At 43.4% G+C, this 18919-nt stretch overlaps 1 protein-coding gene across 13 annotated transcripts in view; it reads left to right on the forward strand.

Annotated features, from left to right (window-relative positions):
* The window catches only part of Itpr1 (inositol 1,4,5-trisphosphate receptor type 1), a 336899-nt gene that overhangs the window by 280678 nt on the left and 37302 nt on the right, over positions 1–18919 (forward strand). For all 13 annotated transcript variants that reach the window (XM_029478976.1, XM_029478977.1, XM_029478980.1 and 10 more), the window contains 3 exons: positions 5053–5175; positions 11848–12023; positions 16683–16847. In XM_029478976.1, coding sequence (XP_029334836.1) covers positions 5053–5175; positions 11848–12023; positions 16683–16847 — 464 coding nt within the window. The remainder of the gene's footprint in view (positions 1–5052; positions 5176–11847; positions 12024–16682; positions 16848–18919) is intronic.

The following is an 18919-nucleotide window of genomic DNA, read 5'->3' on the forward strand; positions in this document are numbered from 1 at the left end:
AGGTTCAATCTAAGGGCCCTAAATGGACTACATTCACACAGCATTTGATTCGATTGGCCTAGGAGCTTCGTGGATGGCTTAGCGTGCCTGTAATTTAGGTGTTTCCCTATGGAAACTAATTAGAGAAAAGCCCAGGCCTTTTCCTGCCCTGGATGGTTCCCTCGGGCTGAGGGCAGACTGGCACACCTGTTCCTGAGACTCTCTCTCTTCCCTCTGATGGAGTGGCTCAGGGTCAGAACTCCCAGTCATTTTATAGGCAGTACAGTTGTTTGCCATCTAAGATGCAGTGTGGCTCACCAGCAGGTCCCATGACAAAGCCAGCCCAGTCAAATGAAGATTACTTGTCTAAGGCACATTTATAGCACTTCCCCCAGAGGGCTTCTGGACTCCCAGTTTTCATTAGCGTCTTTAATGTGATCCTTCAGCACCAGCAGTGTACTTGGCAGCAGCTGTTGTGACCAACTTTAAAGGATCGTGCTTTATTTGTGTATGAGTTGGGAGCCAGGATTTTTTTTTTTTTTTTTCAATTTTAAAGCCAGGCTCTAGTTGAGATCTTTGAGACTTTCTGCAGGGTGCGGCCAGGGTAAGAGAGAGCACAGTTTCTGGGATCTCTTGGGCAATCTTTGGTCCTTGCCACCCTGAGCAGAGCCAGGCCTGCCATCCTCACCAGGCTTACCTTGTCTGCCTTCCTCCTTGCTTCCCTTCTCTCCTGCAATCAGAGGAGTAGCAGGTCCTCAGCACCGAGGAGTGGGAGAAGTGCTCTCTATTTCACCTCCACCATCTACCGCTTCTGTGGACACAGGCAGGCAGCGTACCCATCCCCAGACCCTCTGGGAACCGGTGGGTAGGCAAGATTCATTTTCTCCAGAGAGGCTGCCTCATCGTTCCAAGATTTTTAGTAAATTATAGCTAATGCCTCCTCTGGTTTCAATCTTCCTGGCTTTTGAAAAATAGTGTTTGTTTTAGGGAAGTTTAAAGACAACAATACTTGTCATCTGAAAATTTTTAGTTGCCTTCAAAGCTATAGACTAAGAGAAAAATGGAAAAACAATAAGTGAATTAAACAAAGCAAGTATTTAGAAGGGGAGAGATGTACTCATTAGAAGCAGAATTAAAATAGAACACACTGCTTTTCCCGAGCAAGTTACTTCTGCCAAGTGTGCAGAGTTTCCTGTTGTGTTGGCAAAGCTAGCTTACCTTTGGCTGAAGTCATGAAGGTTGTGATGGGTGTGATGGGAAGTCAGTAGGCAGTTCTCCCTCAGTGTCTGCCTGTCTACTGATGTGAGTGTTTTGTAGTGTTAAGAAATCAGTATGAGGCTGGAGAGATGGGTCAGCAGTTCAGAGCCCAGGCAACTCTTGCTGAAGAACTGAGTTCACTTCCTGGCACCTGCCTGGCCACTCACAACCATCTGTAACTCCAGTTCCCAGGGATCTGACACACTCTTTTGGCCTCTGTGAGTACCAGGCATCATGTGATACACATGCATACATGCAAGCTATACACCCATGCATATAAAATAAAGATCAAGAAATTTGTTTTTTAGAAGAAATTGGTTCTGCAAACGTTTTAATTCTAAAGCAGTTTAACACCCGGTTTGATTTGCTCCACAGAAGCCCTTTCCTGCTTTCTTCTTGAAAGATATACACACACCCTTCTATGTATACACATGCTTTTCTCAGGCCATCCCTTTTCTGACACCTGAAGATCACACATCTGGTGAAGAGAAGACTCTAGGCTGTGGAACCCAGATGACAGAGCAAGAGGAAGCTAAGAGAGAGTTGCTCATGCTGACCCTTTCTTGCTTGGAATTTTCCCTCATGCTTATGACATTAGAGGTAGCATTTGCTTGTGTGGAGTCCTAAGTCATCCAGAAAAACCTAGTTTCTTGAACACAAACCAGGAACCACTGTGACCGAGACATGCCCTGGATGCAGTTATTTAAATAGCTTTGTCTGTCTCGGGTGCCAGCGTTCTTCCATTCTGCTGGTGTGTGACAAATATATCAGTTCAACTAAATTACAATCCTTAGAAAAGACAACATGCTGCAAGGTACGGGGGAGGGGGGCTTGGCAACGTGGATATTTCTTCCTGTGGGAACTTACACTCTGTAAGAAGACAGGCAGCACAAGTAGATTTTTAAGTGGCTACAATGTGAAGTTGATTATGACCAGGGTTATAATCAAGCAATGACAGGTTACAGAAGTATGGGGAAGGACTTGAAAGAAGGGGATGAATGGTGGTAACATCTAGCAGGATTTGGATTGACACAGCCTAGAAGATTAGGGGATGGGGAGGTATGTTCTATTGCCTGCTGCTTCGATATCAAACTCCGATGCTTACAAGAACATGAACTATCTTATTGTTCTGGAAGTCAGGTGAGGTTCTCACTGAGTTTTAAAAAAAAATCCAGATCTGGATAGGGTGAATCTTCTGCCTCCTCCTTTCACTAGAAAGACTTTGTCAGTCCCTTTTGTCATGTAACATAACACATTCACCAGCTGAAGACTGAGGTTTCAGACATTGTGAGCATCAATGTATGTTAATTGCTTTAATCATTCACAAAACACAATGGCTTGAAACAACAAATACTCATTTTCTTATAGTTTCCTGTGGTCAGGAGTGGCTTAGCTGGATAGTTATATCTCAGAGTCTTTCATTAGGTCCCCACTGAGATAATGTCCAGTGCTGTTGTCATCTAAGCACTTGCCTGGCCCTGATGAGTCCACTTCTTTGTGCTCTCTAATAGCTCTGAAATCAGGGCATTCCTTTCGTCTGCACATAGACATTTCCAGTGAATCTGGGGAATCTTCATAACGTGGCAGTTGCTTTCTTTAGAGTGAATGATTGAAGAGCAAGAGTGAGAAGAAAGCCACAGAGCTTTTGTGACCTGCTCTTAGAAACCTAATGCCTGCATGTAAAGTATCCTTTTCATATTAGAATCATAGCACAGGTACAGCCATACTCAGGACAATATAATTAGCTGCCCCTCTTAAGGTATTCCATCAAAGACTGGGGCATGTGCTATCTCACAGCAGAGGGAGAATATGGAAAGCACAGTGCGTTTGTGGGAACTACCACTAGGTTAGGTTGTAGAAGCACCTTATGTGGAGAAGGGAGATGGTTTGGAGAAGGATAGGACTTAGCCCAATGTATCATAGGAAGTGTAAAGATACTGTGGATCGTTAACCATAACTGTATACCTGGATTAATAACTGTTTGAGCTATAGAACTGATTATTTATTTGTTTAGATTCAAAATGAGAGCATAATGAATATTAGCTTTGAGAAATTAAACTTATTTGTGAGCTATATACCCTAGTTAAAGATCATTTATTATTGCTGTACTGAAAGGGACATGTTCTCATTTAAGGAATGCTGGCTTCCAAGGACCACCACAGATTTCTGCTAGCTTTTTGTATTTCTTGACTTCTTATGAGCTTTTGATGCATACATTAGTGTGGAGAGGGTGCTGTCAGATTTCCTGAAGCTGTCTCTCAGCCTCAGCAATCACCAACGTTCAGCATTCAGCTCTCCTGACCTTTTCAGGTGTTTTTTGTTACATGTATCACAAGTGTCCACTTCGGTCCCCATAGAAGTGCCAATGGCTGCTACAGCCAGAGGAGATGAATTCTCATCTTCAGTTTGTTTCAGCAGGCTTGGGATGTATCTCAGTTATACAGTGCTGGCCTAGCATATGTGAAGCCCTGGGTTTGATCCTCAGCACCATATAAAGTAGGCACAGTAGCACACAGCTGCCATCCCTGTACTCAGTAAAAGAGTGGAGGATAAGAAATTTGAGGTCATCCTAACCTGTGTGGTTGGTTTGACACTACTTGGTTACCTGATACTACTTGGGACCTTGACTCAAAAAAGGATTTCATTTTTGTCTCACTACTATTTTACAAAATATTACATTGCTACCTGGCAGTTGACTGGATTTAGTCAGCTCCTCCATTGAATGGTGACATTTGCCATCTGTCTTAGTCCTTTTACTAACCCCAGATGATCACTAATTGGGAAAACAAGATCGTGAATACTTCCTCCAATGTCTGGGCATTGGTTTCTCTTATTTTTGAAGATGAAGAATTTCAAACTAGATGATTGCTCATAGCTCTGTAACTCAACAGTTTTGAAACATTGCCCGTGACCAAGTTCCAACATGATTATCAACAGTTACTAAATTACCAGAGACCTCTTTAATTGTGCCATAACACTCTCTGGATGGATGTTTCCAAAGGCTTGGCTGCTGTCCTAAAGTTTTACAAAGAAGATTTCACTGGTGGGGAGGTGGGACAAAATAGAGTTCCTGTCTCACATATCCTGTGCTGTGCTCTGGAGCAGAGGGAATGATATCCAACGAGATTGTCTTGTGGAAGCTGTCCCCTGCATGGCCACGTCAGGATAAACTTACAGCGTTGTGTCCTATCTTTTCTCTCCTGGAGCTTTTGGATGTAAACTCCACTGCTGACCCTATCTGCTTTCCCCAGTTCCTTGGTTTTGAGATCAACTATACCATTTGAGGGAAATGGCAAGTGAGTTGATGGTGAAAGGGGGGTAACTGTCCCACACAAGGGACTTGATGGGGTGTTTAAGTGAAGAAAATGGTACCAGGCCCAGTCAGAGGCTCAGCTGCACCAACTCTGAATGTTCTGTCTCTCTGACATTTCTAAAAGGCTAATTGAATTCTTGGGCATCTCATCTGGTACTGGAGATCTGGGGGAGAACCAGAAGTTCAGTATTTGAACTCTGGCTAACCCTCAGATTCCACAACTGGTGGAGTTGACAGGGCACGAAGGACTTTTCGATGGCCCAGCCTTTGCCCTTCTCTTCTCCCTTGTACCCCAATGAAGCCTCTGTTCATGAGTTCTCCAATGACCTGATGTCATGTGACTGTGTGCCAGCTCTGAAACAAATTCTTGTTCTTACTGGTGGGATCAAGACTGGGAACAAGAGTGGACTTGTAGGGATCTAGCAGAAGTAAGGGCTGTGGCAAGCTCTAGCCCTCTGACATGCGGCAGTCAACAACCTCACTGGCTTCATCTGTTTCCACAGCCCAACCTGTCTTGTACTGGTGTGCCCGAAACATGTCTTTCTGGAGCAGCATCTCTTTCAACCTGGCCGTCCTGATGAACCTGCTGGTGGCGTTTTTCTATCCATTTAAAGGAGTGAGGGGAGGTAACCATACCTTTCTTTCTTTAAGTGTTCTGCCTTATCTTTTTGAGACACCATCTTGCTAGAAGGACAAGCAGGCCTGGAACCTAGGCTCCTCCTCTCTTGCTGTGGCCTTCTGGTGATCCAGGCTGTCATCCTGCTTTTTCTATTTTTCTAAGGTTTCTGTTGCTGTCATAAACACCATTACCAAAAGCAGCTTGGGGAAAAGAAGAACTTCTACATCACAATCTGTCATTGAAGGAAATAAGGGCAGAAATCCTGAGGCAGGAATCAAAGTGCTGTTCACAGGCTTGGTCCTCATAGCTAGCTCAGCCTACCTTTTGATTTCACTAACAGAACATTGCAGAAAAACACAGACTTGCACTACATTTTGAGATATTCGTTTCTTAAATAAATTAAATACTAAGTAATCCCATTGGCATCCAGGTCTAAAATAAAATGTTATTAAAATCTTATTTAAAAAAAAATTCTGAAGCCTGAGAATCCAAATTTTGAGTACCCAGGACTACTTGCCCAGGGGTCAGATCACCCTCAGAGATCAATCAAGAAAATGCAACACGGGCTTGCCCACAAGCCAATTAGATGGGGACACTTTGTTAATTTATGTCCCTTCTTCCCAAATGATTCTAGCTTGTGTCATATTGACATACAACTAACCCACATACGGGCGTATTCTACCATAGCAGGTTAAATATATTTAATCTCAAAGAAATAGCTGATGACTTCTGGAAGGCTGTGTCTTAGGTCTTAAATCCTGTCACTGAAATCTTTAGTGCCATTTAGGATCCCAGTTATCCATTCGCAGATAAGATGAAATGCTAGCTTTTACCCAAGATCTAGTTTTAAAGTAAACTTAAAATTGTTAGAAAGAGGAGAAAGAGCTATTGAGACTGTCAGAAATTGTCTTAAGCCCCATGTCCTACATACAGGGAAAGCATGCATCCAAGAAGTTAGGAGAGATATCACACCAAGCTAGTTAGATGCATAGCTGATCTCATAGCATAGATATAAACAGTCAGGCCACTGTATGTTTTCCCGTACTGTGCTTCGGAAGTGGTTTTCAACTAAAGACTAAGAAACCTCTGGAATGTTTTTTTCCCTTTTGCAGGTCAGAGGTAAGGCAAGTCTTGAGACTGTAGCCAGTACTCCTTGAGTGTTTAGTCTGTGGAGAGCCGCCTGCGACCATTCGTGGATTTCCCCCACCCATCATCTCCTTCCAGACGCCCACATGAGCCTTCAACATATTTTGATGAAAAATGGCAACGATTAGGACAACACTTCTCTACTGGGGACCCTCAACTTGATAGCTGGCATTTGAGAGCCATTGGCACTGTGGAGTTCTGGTGGCAGACATGAAAGGCTCCTCTTCTGTTAGCAATTCATGTCCTCCCTCTCTCCTCACCATGTTAGGGACGCAATGGAAGCCCTCATGAGTGCTAGGCAAGTGCTCCAGCATGGGATCTTGTTCCCAGTCCCATGTAGCCCAGTTTCCAGGAAGGTTGGTTTTTAGCTAAGTTTTTCTTTGGAGATTTTTTGGCCCACCAGTTCACCTTTAGATATAACAACCTGCCTCCTGTATTACACTTGATGGGATAAAGAAGCCCCAGAATCAGACCAGGAAAACACTGAGAATATTTGACCTGAATAATACAGTCATAGATCTAAGCAGCACATGTGTAATAAAAGTATACTTAAGGACTTTAAAGTGATAACATGTTGTATAATGCCACATACCCTTTCAAGGACTTAACTTTCCTGTTGGACTTAACTTACATTGAAGGCACTATTTGAATGGCCACTTCTTCACTGAAGCATGATCTAAACACAGACCCAGGGTGTGTGTGGGTGTATGTATGTATGTGTGTATGTATTTTCTTTAAATGCCACTTTAGGTAACATGAGGGTCAATATTTGAAAAGATTTGATCAGAACACGGGGCTACAGTTTTTCTCTGGGGAGTTAGCTCCTTTAACAAAGATTCTGATCAGTGGAGGTGAGAGTAGTCAGGGAGTCAGCACAAACCTCTGTTGGTGACTACCCGGTCTCCTTCCAGCTCAAGGACACAAGAAGTTACTGTGTTCCTCTCAGCAGATTACCCAGCCATTTCTTTGGCTGAGCTCTCCTCTGCCCTCCACTCCTCTGAAGATATTTCATATAGACGTTAATGATCCACCCCAACTGTTTTCTTCACTATTCGTTTGCACCAGCATCCAGACCAGTGTTTGGGGACAGTGAGTTGACACCCCTCACCTTCAGTATTAGTCTTCATACTGTAGAATTCTAGCCATGGGTTTGCTGGCCACTGGTCATGTGACTCCGTGCAGGCCTCTTTGGTTACTCCTTGATGTTTCCTGTATTATAAGATGCTGACAGTGAAGATGTTGAGGCTTTGATGTGGCTTCAGAAATGCCTAGAAGGCGCTGACAAAATAGCTTTAGAAGCCTATCTCTTACCAGTCAAATCTGAGACCCCTTGAACGAAGTGATGGCTGAGATCTTTCCAACTCTATGGTGATGCACTTCGGATATGGCGCCCACCTTTATTAGCCTCACAGGGTTTCCTTGTCAGACTGTGGATTATGGGCTTCAGAACTTCATACCAATGGACTTATGGAAAGCAGTGTCAGAGCTCCTGGGAATGAAAAGAGGCTGAGGTGACCCATGAATCCCCTTTCACTGAAGCAACAGTTCACTATTAGAGTGAATGCTTGCATTTGTAACATGTGTTCTGGAAATTTTCTGTGCTTAGCACCAACTGTTTTCAGGAAAATGGTTGTTTTCATACTGCTCAGAAAATATATCTGGTTAATTGGTCTGAAAATGCCAGTGTGAGATCAGTATGTGTTAGACTCTGTAGGTGCAGCTTAGTAGTAGGATGCTTGCCAAGCGTGACCAAGACCAGGATTTGAGCTCCAGCACTTCTAAAATAAAATTTTCTGTGTATGTTTGCATCACAGTATCTTTCTAAAAACAGAATTGCTAAAAAGTACCTCTTAGATGTTATAACAATCTAATTTTGTACAGTGCTGTGGTTCTGTGGCTTACATGACCTTTGCAGCCAAGAGCAGCAGTGGCCTTAAAAGCTCCTTTTCAAAAGCATCGTCCCAGCCCACTGAGCCACCTGTCAGAAGCACAGTCCTGGTGCAGAGTCAGATACTACTCAATCTGTGAACATGCCACAATGGCTCAAATAAAGACAGTATGGCTCCTTAAACTTTCTTATTATTGAAATGTTTTAACTTACTCATGAGTAGAAGGAACAGCATGACAAACTGCCATGTACATCGGCCCAGCTTGAACAATTAACATTTTGCTAAACTTGTTTCCTCTAGCCCCCCACTGTATTTTTGAAACATTTTAGAGAAGTTTAGACATTTTGTTGTTTTGACCATAAATATTTCAGTGTGCCTCTAACTTATAAGCATATTTTAAAATATATATAACCATCAGGCCATTATCATATGTAACAAAACTAACAGTAAATCTTGTAATAGTCCAAATTCACATTTCTCCAGCTGTCTCCAAGGTTTCTTTCTAGACCCAGTCTCTTGGAGTCTAGCACTAGTTTTCAGTACTGTGTTAATAGCATCAAAAGACCAGGTTCTTACCTTGGCCTCTTCAGGCCTTGGGTGCAAGTGTTGTACCAGCCATATTTATGGTTAAGACATTGAGAATCTTTTAGAAGCCAGGCTTTGTGGAATTGGGCTTTTTTTTCCTTTTTTTTTCTTTTTTCTTTTTTTCTTTTTTGTTAAATTCCAGCACATAGAAGGCAAAGTCAGGCAGCTCTCTGTGAGTTCAACCCCAAATAGTTCTAAGACAGCCAGAGCTATATAGTCTAGCCCTGTAGTGTGGCTACATAGTGTATCCAGAAAAAAGAAATCTATTTAACATTTTTAAACATTTATGAGCTAAAAGGTAAGCCAGAGAATGGAGGAAGGCATCTCCAAAGACTATCTCACTATATCAGGATGTAAATGCAGATTAAAAACACATAAAACACTGTAATAGAAAAACTACCACATTAAAAGAATGGGCAAAGTATTTGCTCATATGATTAACAAAAGAAGATCTAAGGATGACAAGTAGGTATGTAAGAAGATAGCCAATATCTAGAGTTATCAGTAAAATACAAAGTAGAACAGTGATGTAGTTCTATAGACCTGCTAAAATGGCTGAATCACAAGACTGTTAATATCAATGGCTAGTGAAAGGCAAAAAAAGAAAAAAAGAAAAAAGAATGTGTGGTTGCTTTGGTTGGAAAGTAGTATGGCAGTATCTCACAAAATTGTACATTCTGTGTAAGAGCCAGCAGTCTACTTCTCTTGTGTTTCTGCAAAAGAAATGATAGCATCATTTTCACTCCAAGATTTGCACTTGAATGGTCTAGTAGCAACATTCCCAGTACCTCTGGGATGACCACAGACATCCATCCACTTAGTGAATGAATAAATAGATTATAAATTGCCGTACATGCATAGTGCGGACTATTACTCAGCAGCAAGAACAATGAAGTGGGAGTAGCCACCATGATTCTTTAAGCACTTGTTAGTCACACCCAAGCCTACCTCCTAATACAGTTATTTCTCCATTTTCATGAGAACTGCAAGCGTATAGTAACAGGAAGCACACTGGTGGTATCCGGGAGTGGGGTGAGGCAACACATGAACTGAGGAGACCTCTAGGCAGCCTGTCAGGGTGCTCGTGTTTGTCAGGGTGAGCACATTCTAGGTCTTGATTGTGGCAACAACATCCTGTGATGGTCATATAACAAAAAACTGTCAAAATTCTTGATCCATGTGCACAGTGAGTTGCTGCTTTTATTTTAACAGTAGCTGAAGACTGTTAACATAAAAGGCATGTACATCCAGCCGTTTCCTGGGTCACTTCAGATAAAATGCATAAAGACTGGATTGCTTTTAAAGTAGAGATACTGCACCAACCTAGGTTGCTAGAGAGGGCTGAGTGAACGGTAATTAATGAGAACAGGAGAGACAGCAGGATGTGTGACAGTTGTTACATGGGCACAAAATGCTAATTTGCCCCCAGAAGCCACATTTTTAGCTTCTATAAACCTTATGTACCTTTGTGCCCATTTCTTTTATTTTCTGTGGATGAGGTATACGTGGTCACATGTGTGTGAGCACACATGTTTATGCTTGTGTGTGGAGGTTCAATATTAACAATGCGTGTGTTGCCTGACCATTCTCTACTTTGTATATAGAGGCAGGGTCTCTCACTTGAGCCCAAGCTAGTCTACCTAGCTAGCTTGCTCAGGGGATTGCCTGTCTCCACCTCCTACTCAGGAACATTACAGGAGAGCCACCACACCCATCCAACATTCACATGGACAGTGGGGACCTGAACTGCCACTTTGTGCCCATTTTAACCAGCTTTTCTTCCTTAAGGATGTTGAAAGTGAAGGCGGGGGGGGGAAGGCAAGTGGCTGGCTCTAGGGGGACAGTTGTTGAAGAGAAAATGCCTCAGGTGGCTGTCACTTAGCTGGAGAAAGAGCAGCCACCTGCATAGGTACCTCCTCTTGAGCTGGACTACACTCCTGGCTATTCTAAAGAAGAAAATCTCCTTTATATAAGTGTCCTGAATCATGTAGCCCTGCTTGTTTACATCCGAGGGAGACTCGGAATGTGACAGCATTTGCAATAGGGGTGTTTTATTTTTTTTAATGAGTGTTTTACAGAACTGTATTTTTAGCCATGTTGGCTCATGTTATGTAACCAAGACATCTCGTGGGACACTCTAAATAGAACCTGAAATAGCAAGAGATGACAAAAACTGGTAGAAGCTCGTTATCTACTGGGTTAATCTAACTGTAGATGATGCTCAAAAGCCGGAAGTCGCCTTCCCCCTTCCCTTGTGAAAATCAAATTGAGCCATGGAACCTGCAGTATGACTTCACAGATCTTGAATATAAGTCAGCTTAGGCTTCCAATTCCTCCTTCCCCTAAAGTAAATTCTGACCTGAGAATGAGTTTTATTTATTGAGTGAGAATCTGGTGTGTCCTCTGTGCCACATACTTTTCTCAAGAGTCTAGATAGAAGACAGACAAGTAAAATGATGGTTAGCAAAAAGCAGCATTTGAGGTTGGGGAAATATTTCAAACAGTAAAAGCACTGGCCACTCTTCCAGAGAACCTGGGCTCAATTCCCAGCACCTTCATGGCAACGTACAACCATCTGTAACTCCAGTTCAGGGGATCTGGCGCCCTCATACAGACATACATGTAGGCAAAACATGAATGGACATAAAATAAATCTTAAAGAAAGAATGAAGGAAGGAAAGAAAGAAAATAGTAGTATTTGAGCCAGGAGTGTAGTTCTGTGGGTAGAGCCCTTCCCTAGCATACGGGACCCTATAGGAATAACCAGGAAGTATGGTGACATAGCGTAGGAGGAAACACTTTGCAAGTTCTTTGTAAGTAGGAATGACTTACCAGAAATAGTAATGTCTCAGCTAAACCCAAAATACACAGGAAGACCAGAGAATTGGTGGTGGTGGGGGGGGATGCATAAGAAACATGAATGACTGGGAATCTAATGAGGTAAAAAATCAGAACATCGTTTAGAGAAGTAACTAAAGAAAATGTCATTAGACCTATCTTACTCTGTCACCTAGATGTCATGAAAACAAATTCTAAAGACGTCTGTATTGTCTTTCCAGGAACGCTAGAGCCACACTGGTCAGGCCTCCTGTGGACAGCCATGCTCATCTCTCTGGCCATTGTCATTGCTCTGCCCAAGCCCCACGGCATCCGGGCCTTAATTGCTTCTACAATCCTACGACTGATATTTTCAGTTGGGTTGCAACCCACACTGTTTCTGCTGGGAGCTTTCAATGTAAGTATGAATCGCTTTGTAGTACAGTTCTCATATATGAGTAAGTAGGAATGCTTTCCATTTTGTCCCTAGCATCTTGACTTTGGTTTTCAATCTAGAAAAAAATGCTATTAGTCTCCATCTTCCTTTGACCTCTTCAGGGTGAATTGAGTATCCCAGGGCATCATTTGGGCCTCAACATGACTTTTCCTTGGGAGTATCCCTCTCAAGAGCTAGACAGGGACAGTAGCAACCACCGAAGTTCAAGTTAGTTTGGTCAGTCTGACCAAAGGTTTGTTTGGACCATAGGTTTTTAGCCAGCAAATCAAATGATCAAATATTAACATAGCACTCGGTTCTCAAAGGGCTCACATAGAAAAGAGGGGAGAGGTTAGAGGGACTGTTCACAAACAGACAGAGCAAGTGGTGAGGGAAGGAGAAATGATGGATGACTATTTAGATATCAGTGGAGTGCTGTCACTATAGTTAAAGGGATGTCCAGGGTCCTTAGGAGATAGTTATGGCTGAGGGAAGGCTATAGGTGGCATGGGACTCCTGCATCTTGGGAATCTCAGAACACCTTCCTTTGGCTTTGGTTTCTATTCTAATCATGTAAGAAAGCTGACGTGGCTGTACAAAAATGGAAGTGTCATAGAAAAGTACAGGTAATACAGAATTGTGTCAGGTATCCCGATCGCTAAAGCATCAGGGATTCTGGCCACATAAGCACAGAGAAAGGCAGCGGGTTTGAAATTGTGTTTTGTTGATTTGGTTTTGGTTTGGTTTGGATTTTTGAAATATTCTTGCTGTAGAGCCCAGCTCAGCCTTGAACTTTCTCTGTGTCCCAAGCTGATCTTACATTGACTATGTAGCCCATGCTGACCTCCAATTCATGATCTTCCTGCCTCAGCCTTCCAGAGTGATAAAAATTACAAGCATTTGCCACCACACCTTATGAAACTGTACATGAAAGAATAGAAAAGGTGAGGCCAGGAAGTGCAAGACTCAGGAAAGCATTTTGCTTGTCTTAGGCTTCATAGGCCTAAGTGGAGCAATAGACCAGAGAGCCGTGTTAGGGAGGGGACTAATCCTGGAAGACTGAACTCTGGGGTAAGTTCATTGAATGTCTTCCTCCAGATTTGCATGTGTTTCCAGAACATCATTCCATGGTGGTAAATGTTGGGTGAGGAATTAAAATAGAGGGTCAATGGCAAAAATCCATTAAAAGTGTTGTAGCTGCAATAAAGACTTAAAGAATAAGCCCAAATCTCTGAGAAAGGGAACCTTCGTGGCCATGTTTCCCACATGCCTGTAGCTTTGCTGACGAGTCAGTGAGACTGATGCAGGGGGGGTACACTGTTCGCCTTGGTAAATGTTTGCAGTGTTTTGAGCCAAGATGATCTTTTCAAAGACATCCTAGAAAATTCATTCATCCATGTTATGTAGACTGGGGTGGGAGGTACTGTAGTCAGAGAGGCCCTTGGGGCTCTGCCAGCGCTTTTGATCAGGTGTGGTAAGGCTGAGTCATAGTGTAGACATAAGAAACAAGCTGCAGGTGTCTCAGTGATGAAGGAAAGAACACCATGGGGTAGGCAAAAAGGCAGAGCAAACAATGATGAGGTTTTTTTCTTCAAGCAAAGAAGTATTATTGTCTTAACTGGGTGGACAATGAAAGGAATAAATTTATTTTGTGTATTAGTTGCCTTTCTGTTGCTGTGACAAAATACCAAGGCAAAGGCAATTTATAAAGCATTTAATTGGACTTTCAGGGGCTCAAGTCAATTAATGGGGGAACCAAAGGCTCGGCAGCAGGAACATCTGAGAGTTCATATCTTGAACAAGCAGGAGGCAGAGAGAGCAAATTGTGAATGGCTCTTGTCCTTTTGAAACCTCAGCTCCTCTTCCCACCCCCAGCCCACCACCATGTGATGAACTTCGTCCTACAAGGTCACACTTCCTAATCTTTCCCAATTAGTCTACCAATTGGGGTCAAGTATTGAAACACACGAGCCTGGGGTGTGGGGGCTATTTTCATTCAAGCCACCTGGGTCTAGAGGCTGCAGTTCACGTGTGTACTTGTGTTTGTGCCAGTGTGTAGGCAGGCCAAATGTCAACTTTAGTGTCTTTACTCAGGAGCCATCCACCTTCTTATTTGAGACAGGTCTCTCACTGGCTTAAGGCTTGCTGAGTTGGCTAGGCTCACAAGCACCAAGGGCTTCCCTGTCACTGCCTCCCCACTGCCTCCCCTGTACGGAGATAGCAAGTCTACACCACCACACAGGATTTTTTTTTTTAACATGGGTTCTGGTGATCAAACTCAGGCTTACACAGGAAGCATGTTAACAACTGAGCCATCTCCCTAGTGTAAAAAATACCAATTTAACTCTAAGTTTCCAATCATGGGTGGCTGGGGCAATACTATGGCCTCCATCTAAAATGAAATGATGCAACAATACATTCACATTGTTCACTTATAATGCCTGAGATGGCACAACATGCCATTTCTATTAGCTCTTACAATTATCGAAGCATGGGCACAATGGCAAAGAGAGAGAGAGAGTTCTAGAGACAGTGGCATAGGTGTTGTGTGCTCTGAGAAGTTGTTTCAGAGGGAACATAGGATAATCAGATGACAGACAGGACAGATGGATGGAAAGAAAAGATATTAGTTCCTCAGAATGTGTGACTATCTGTTTCTTTTTGTTCTGTCCTTTGATCATTCCACAAACAACACATCTTTAACAAAGACCATTTTCAAGGAAGACTCAAGTTGAACAATTGCTATTTTTAATACATTAGCTAAGGAGGCCAGGACAGCTATCATAGTCACTTAGAGTTTTGTTTTGTTTTGTTTTGTTTTGTTTTGTTTTGTTTTGTTTTAGCAAGACATACCATTTGGTGTGTATGGGATAAGGAAGAGTGGCTGAACAAACAGGTGAAGGCTAGGGGAAGAGGCTAGGGTGCTATCAAAAGGATGGCTCACTTGGGGTTAGGGTTAGGACAGGCTCACGAGTCTCCTGCTAGAGGAAGCAAAATGGATGTGCTCAGAACATAAGACATGGTATATACTGACAGCATCCCTTAGAGGTAGGGCAGGAAGCTAGATCAAAAGCTGGTCAAACAGTCAGTGAGGAGTAGGGGCAATAGACTGAGTCCACAAACAGGAGATACTTGCTTCAGAGGCAGTGAATGTTAAAGAGGAGAGCGAGTAGGTTGAAGTGGACTGTTGGCCTGTTCAGATTTTTAGAACTTGGGTGTGTAAGAGGTTCTGTGGTGTCAACTGGACTATGATCATCTCTCGTTTCTCCAAACCCCTCTCTCTAAACCTCCATCCAGAGTCAGTTATGCTCTGCTACCCTGTGAGGGACTCTCACCCACAGGGTCAGAACTCAGGGGAAACCTGGCCGATTGAATGTTGAGGGTTCTTGAGAAAGCTGGAGGTTCTCTGTCCGTGTTGGTGACCTCCCTTATCTGATTGTGAAGGAGTTGGCTTACACTGGCCTGCAGATTAGCTGGCAGGATGTCTGTGTGCCTGGTGCCAAGGGAACTAGAGAAGCAGAAGATGGTTTCCCCAAGTGTATTCAGAGTCTTCTCTCCAGCTTTTCTGTCAGCCTGTTAATGGAGATGGATTTCCAGGCAGGGGGTGTATGTTCACATACAAATGTATTATCTAGTAGGTAAGTCAGGGCCCCTTCAATAGTAGGTGTCAGGAAACCTACACTAGCTGAAGCAGAGTGGAAATGCATTGGTTCATTTTGACATAGAAAGCAAGAGCCTGGCTTCAGGTATAGCTGAATATGGGGGCTTAAGCAGTGGCATGAGGGCCCAATTCTTTTGTCCCTTAGTTTGGCTCTGTGTCTACTGAATATTTATGATTTTATGACCCATGGTGGGGTAAGAAGAGGACAGTAGCCCTAAACTCATATTCCCTTCAGGTTCAAGGTAAGTAGAAAAAAACAAAATTGTCTTTTGCTATAATCCCGGGGGGGGGGGGATGCCTCCTGGGTTTTATTGGCTCATTTGGTCACATGACAATTCTTGAACAATTATTATATCCAGAAGAATATAATGTTGTGATTGGCCGGATGAAGCTCCTTCCCGTCCTCGGGAACTGGTTCTTGAAAAGGGGTGGATCCCCCATGGGAAGGTCAGAAATCGTTCCCTGAAAGAAGTACAGGACAAAGAGCTCATCCTGGCAAAACCCTATTTTTGTTTCTTAAGAAAATGTTCATCTTACTTGTGACTGCAGAAGCAAAGAAAGTTGAGACGTGTCCACTTCTCATTAAGCTCAGCCCCTGTAGTGTCTGGAATGGAGCCAGCTTAGATAACGAGCTTTAAGCATGCTGATCACAGAGTTCACAGAGAGGGGTGACTTGTGTATCTGACTGACTCATATAAGAATGTTAGAAATGGTTCATTTCGAAAACCATCATTTCAGTATGTGTTAATTTTGTTTTTGCCGTACACAAGTGCTGCTTGATTGCTGGTACACTTGAAATGATTTGACTACCGTGTAATTTGTATTATGCCTGAAAAGCAAAGTACTGGAATGACTTAGAGTCACAGGACAGTTCTGAGAGACCTTGGTGGGCACTCGCTGCTAAGGCTCCTCTCAGGTTCTCACGCCTAGTTGAGCATGGTCTCTGTCATCTGACTCTTCCCACCACCTTCTGTTCTCAGGTCTGCAATAAAATCATCTTCCTGATGAGCTTTGTGGGCAACTGTGGGACCTTCACCAGAGGCTACCGGGCCATGGTTCTGGATGTGGAGTTCCTCTATCATTTGCTGTATCTACTCATCTGTGCCATGGGCCTCTTCGTACATGAATTCTTCTATAGCTTGCTGGTGAGTACCAGGGGTTCACATCTGGAGAACTGTGTCATCTCTTATCACAGACCCCCCACCTTCTAATCACAGCTACTGGGCCTGGTCCTATAATATAAAACTCCAACTGCATCTGGTCTTGGGAGGATCTGAGAGGAAAATGACATAGGAAACAGGGCAGCTCCAGGGAACCTGGCAGTGCAGGATCTCATCATGTCCTGTATGTGGCACATCTGTAGTTTCCACTCATAGAAGAGGTGCCTCTGCAGTTCAGATGTTTCCTACATATGTGTCCATTTCTCTCACTCGGGAAGCACTTGCCAAGAGGCATATGTTTGACACTGTCACCTACAGTCCTCTGGGATCTGTTTCTCAAGGCAAACATGCCAGGACCAAAGTAAGAGCAACTTGCAAAGCCTCAAGACCCAGGACAGTGAGCTTGCTAAGTAAAAGTGATTTTGTTCCCATAGAGCCAAGTTGTTAAGACCTTGACAGTTAGTGAGTTGGTTCTGTCCCTTTCTGGGGAGCAGATTAAGTTACAAACCAAATAATGATTTTCTGTGCCAAAGTCAAAAGAAACCTAGATCTATAAAATTGGGGATAAGAAATTTCAGGGCACCTACATAACATGGCAAGAAGCATAAACTTTTATGGTGCAAACACAAGAAATATAAAAATATGAAGATCAAAAAAAAAAAAAAATACCCAAGGCCTCAAAATAAGAGGGGGTAGGGAAATGGAAGGAAAGGAAAGGAATGAAAGGATTTAGACAATAGGGATCGTGAAACGTCCTTAAGGAAAACCGACGTATGGTTTCTAAGCTGCTTTTGTCTGTCTCGTTTCCTTCCTTCCTTACAAGTTGAGAAGGTTTTCCTTGCAGGGATACTGTATGGATCACATGTAACTGTTCATGTCAGCATCCTAAGCAAGCATAGCCACGGGACAGCTCCCTAGTCTTATCTTTATCATCCTCTGTTCTCCATGCCACAAAAAAAAAAAAAAAAAAAGATAAAGAATTCACCAGGATTAGCTCATTCCATTAGTGAGAGATGTTGGCGGGCTAAACGGAATGGATTATTTTCTCTAGTTTCAGAATCTGGCTGGCTGTACTTTGAACTTTTAAGCAAAGGGGTGGCAGGATGTACTTGTGAGTGCTATTATGTGGCCTATTTTGGTCATTCTGCATCAGAAATCTTTAGAGCCATTCTGGAGCCTATTCTGGAACTGTTCTGTATCGTGCATGAACATCCCTGGACAGAAGTTAGCACGTGAGTCAAGGAGACCTACATCCACCAGTGCACTCTCCCTGGGGAGAGTGGCAGAGGTCAGGGATTGTCTCTTGTGTCCCTGAGTGTGTGTTTGTTTGTTTTGTTTTGAGGTAGGATCTCTCCCTTTGTGCCCTTTGACCTGTGCCCTCTCCCCCTGCTGGGTGTGGCTTTCCTTGCTGCTCTCCTTCCTGTTGATCTTGCTTCCTTTCTTCTTCATTTCCATTCTGCTTCTTTGTTTTTTTGAGTTATTTTTTGGAGGTAGCCAGGGCCTTTCCTAAATGCAAGGGACAGTGTGAGGTGAGACCCACACTCCTTACCTCACAGCCTTCCCATCAATGAGACAGAGGCAAACCGGTAGCAGCTAACTCTCTGCTCCCACACTCTCACCCACCTTTTGAGGGAGATGATGTCTTCAGGTCGCAGCTGAGGACCGTGACGCATGGTGCAGTTAAGTAACTTGTGTCCTGAATCACACAGTCACTTGATCTTCCAGACCCAAATGTCATTCCTCCCAATCATGGGCAGGCCATACCTCTGTGAGAGCAGCGTCCCATGCTGCAGTTCACACCTGGGCTTCCAGAGCCCTCCTGTCACGGAAGCACAGTGCTGTCAGTCTAGATCAGGGTGAAAGCCACTCTCGTGTGCATCCAGGGGCTTCCTGAGCCTTGACTTGCCTGTGGGATCCTGTTCTTGTCCAAAGAAGTACTGATTGTGTCTGATGAGAACTCAAAACCCAATACTCCCACAAAGAAAGAAAGCCTCCCATGTTCAAAACAAACCTGAGTTTTCAGAGAGAGAGACAGAGAGAGAGAGACTGACTTCCTA

Source organism: Mus caroli, chromosome 6, assembly GCF_900094665.2.
Source record: "Mus caroli chromosome 6, CAROLI_EIJ_v1.1, whole genome shotgun sequence".
Lineage (NCBI taxonomy): Eukaryota > Metazoa > Chordata > Mammalia > Rodentia > Muridae > Mus > Mus caroli.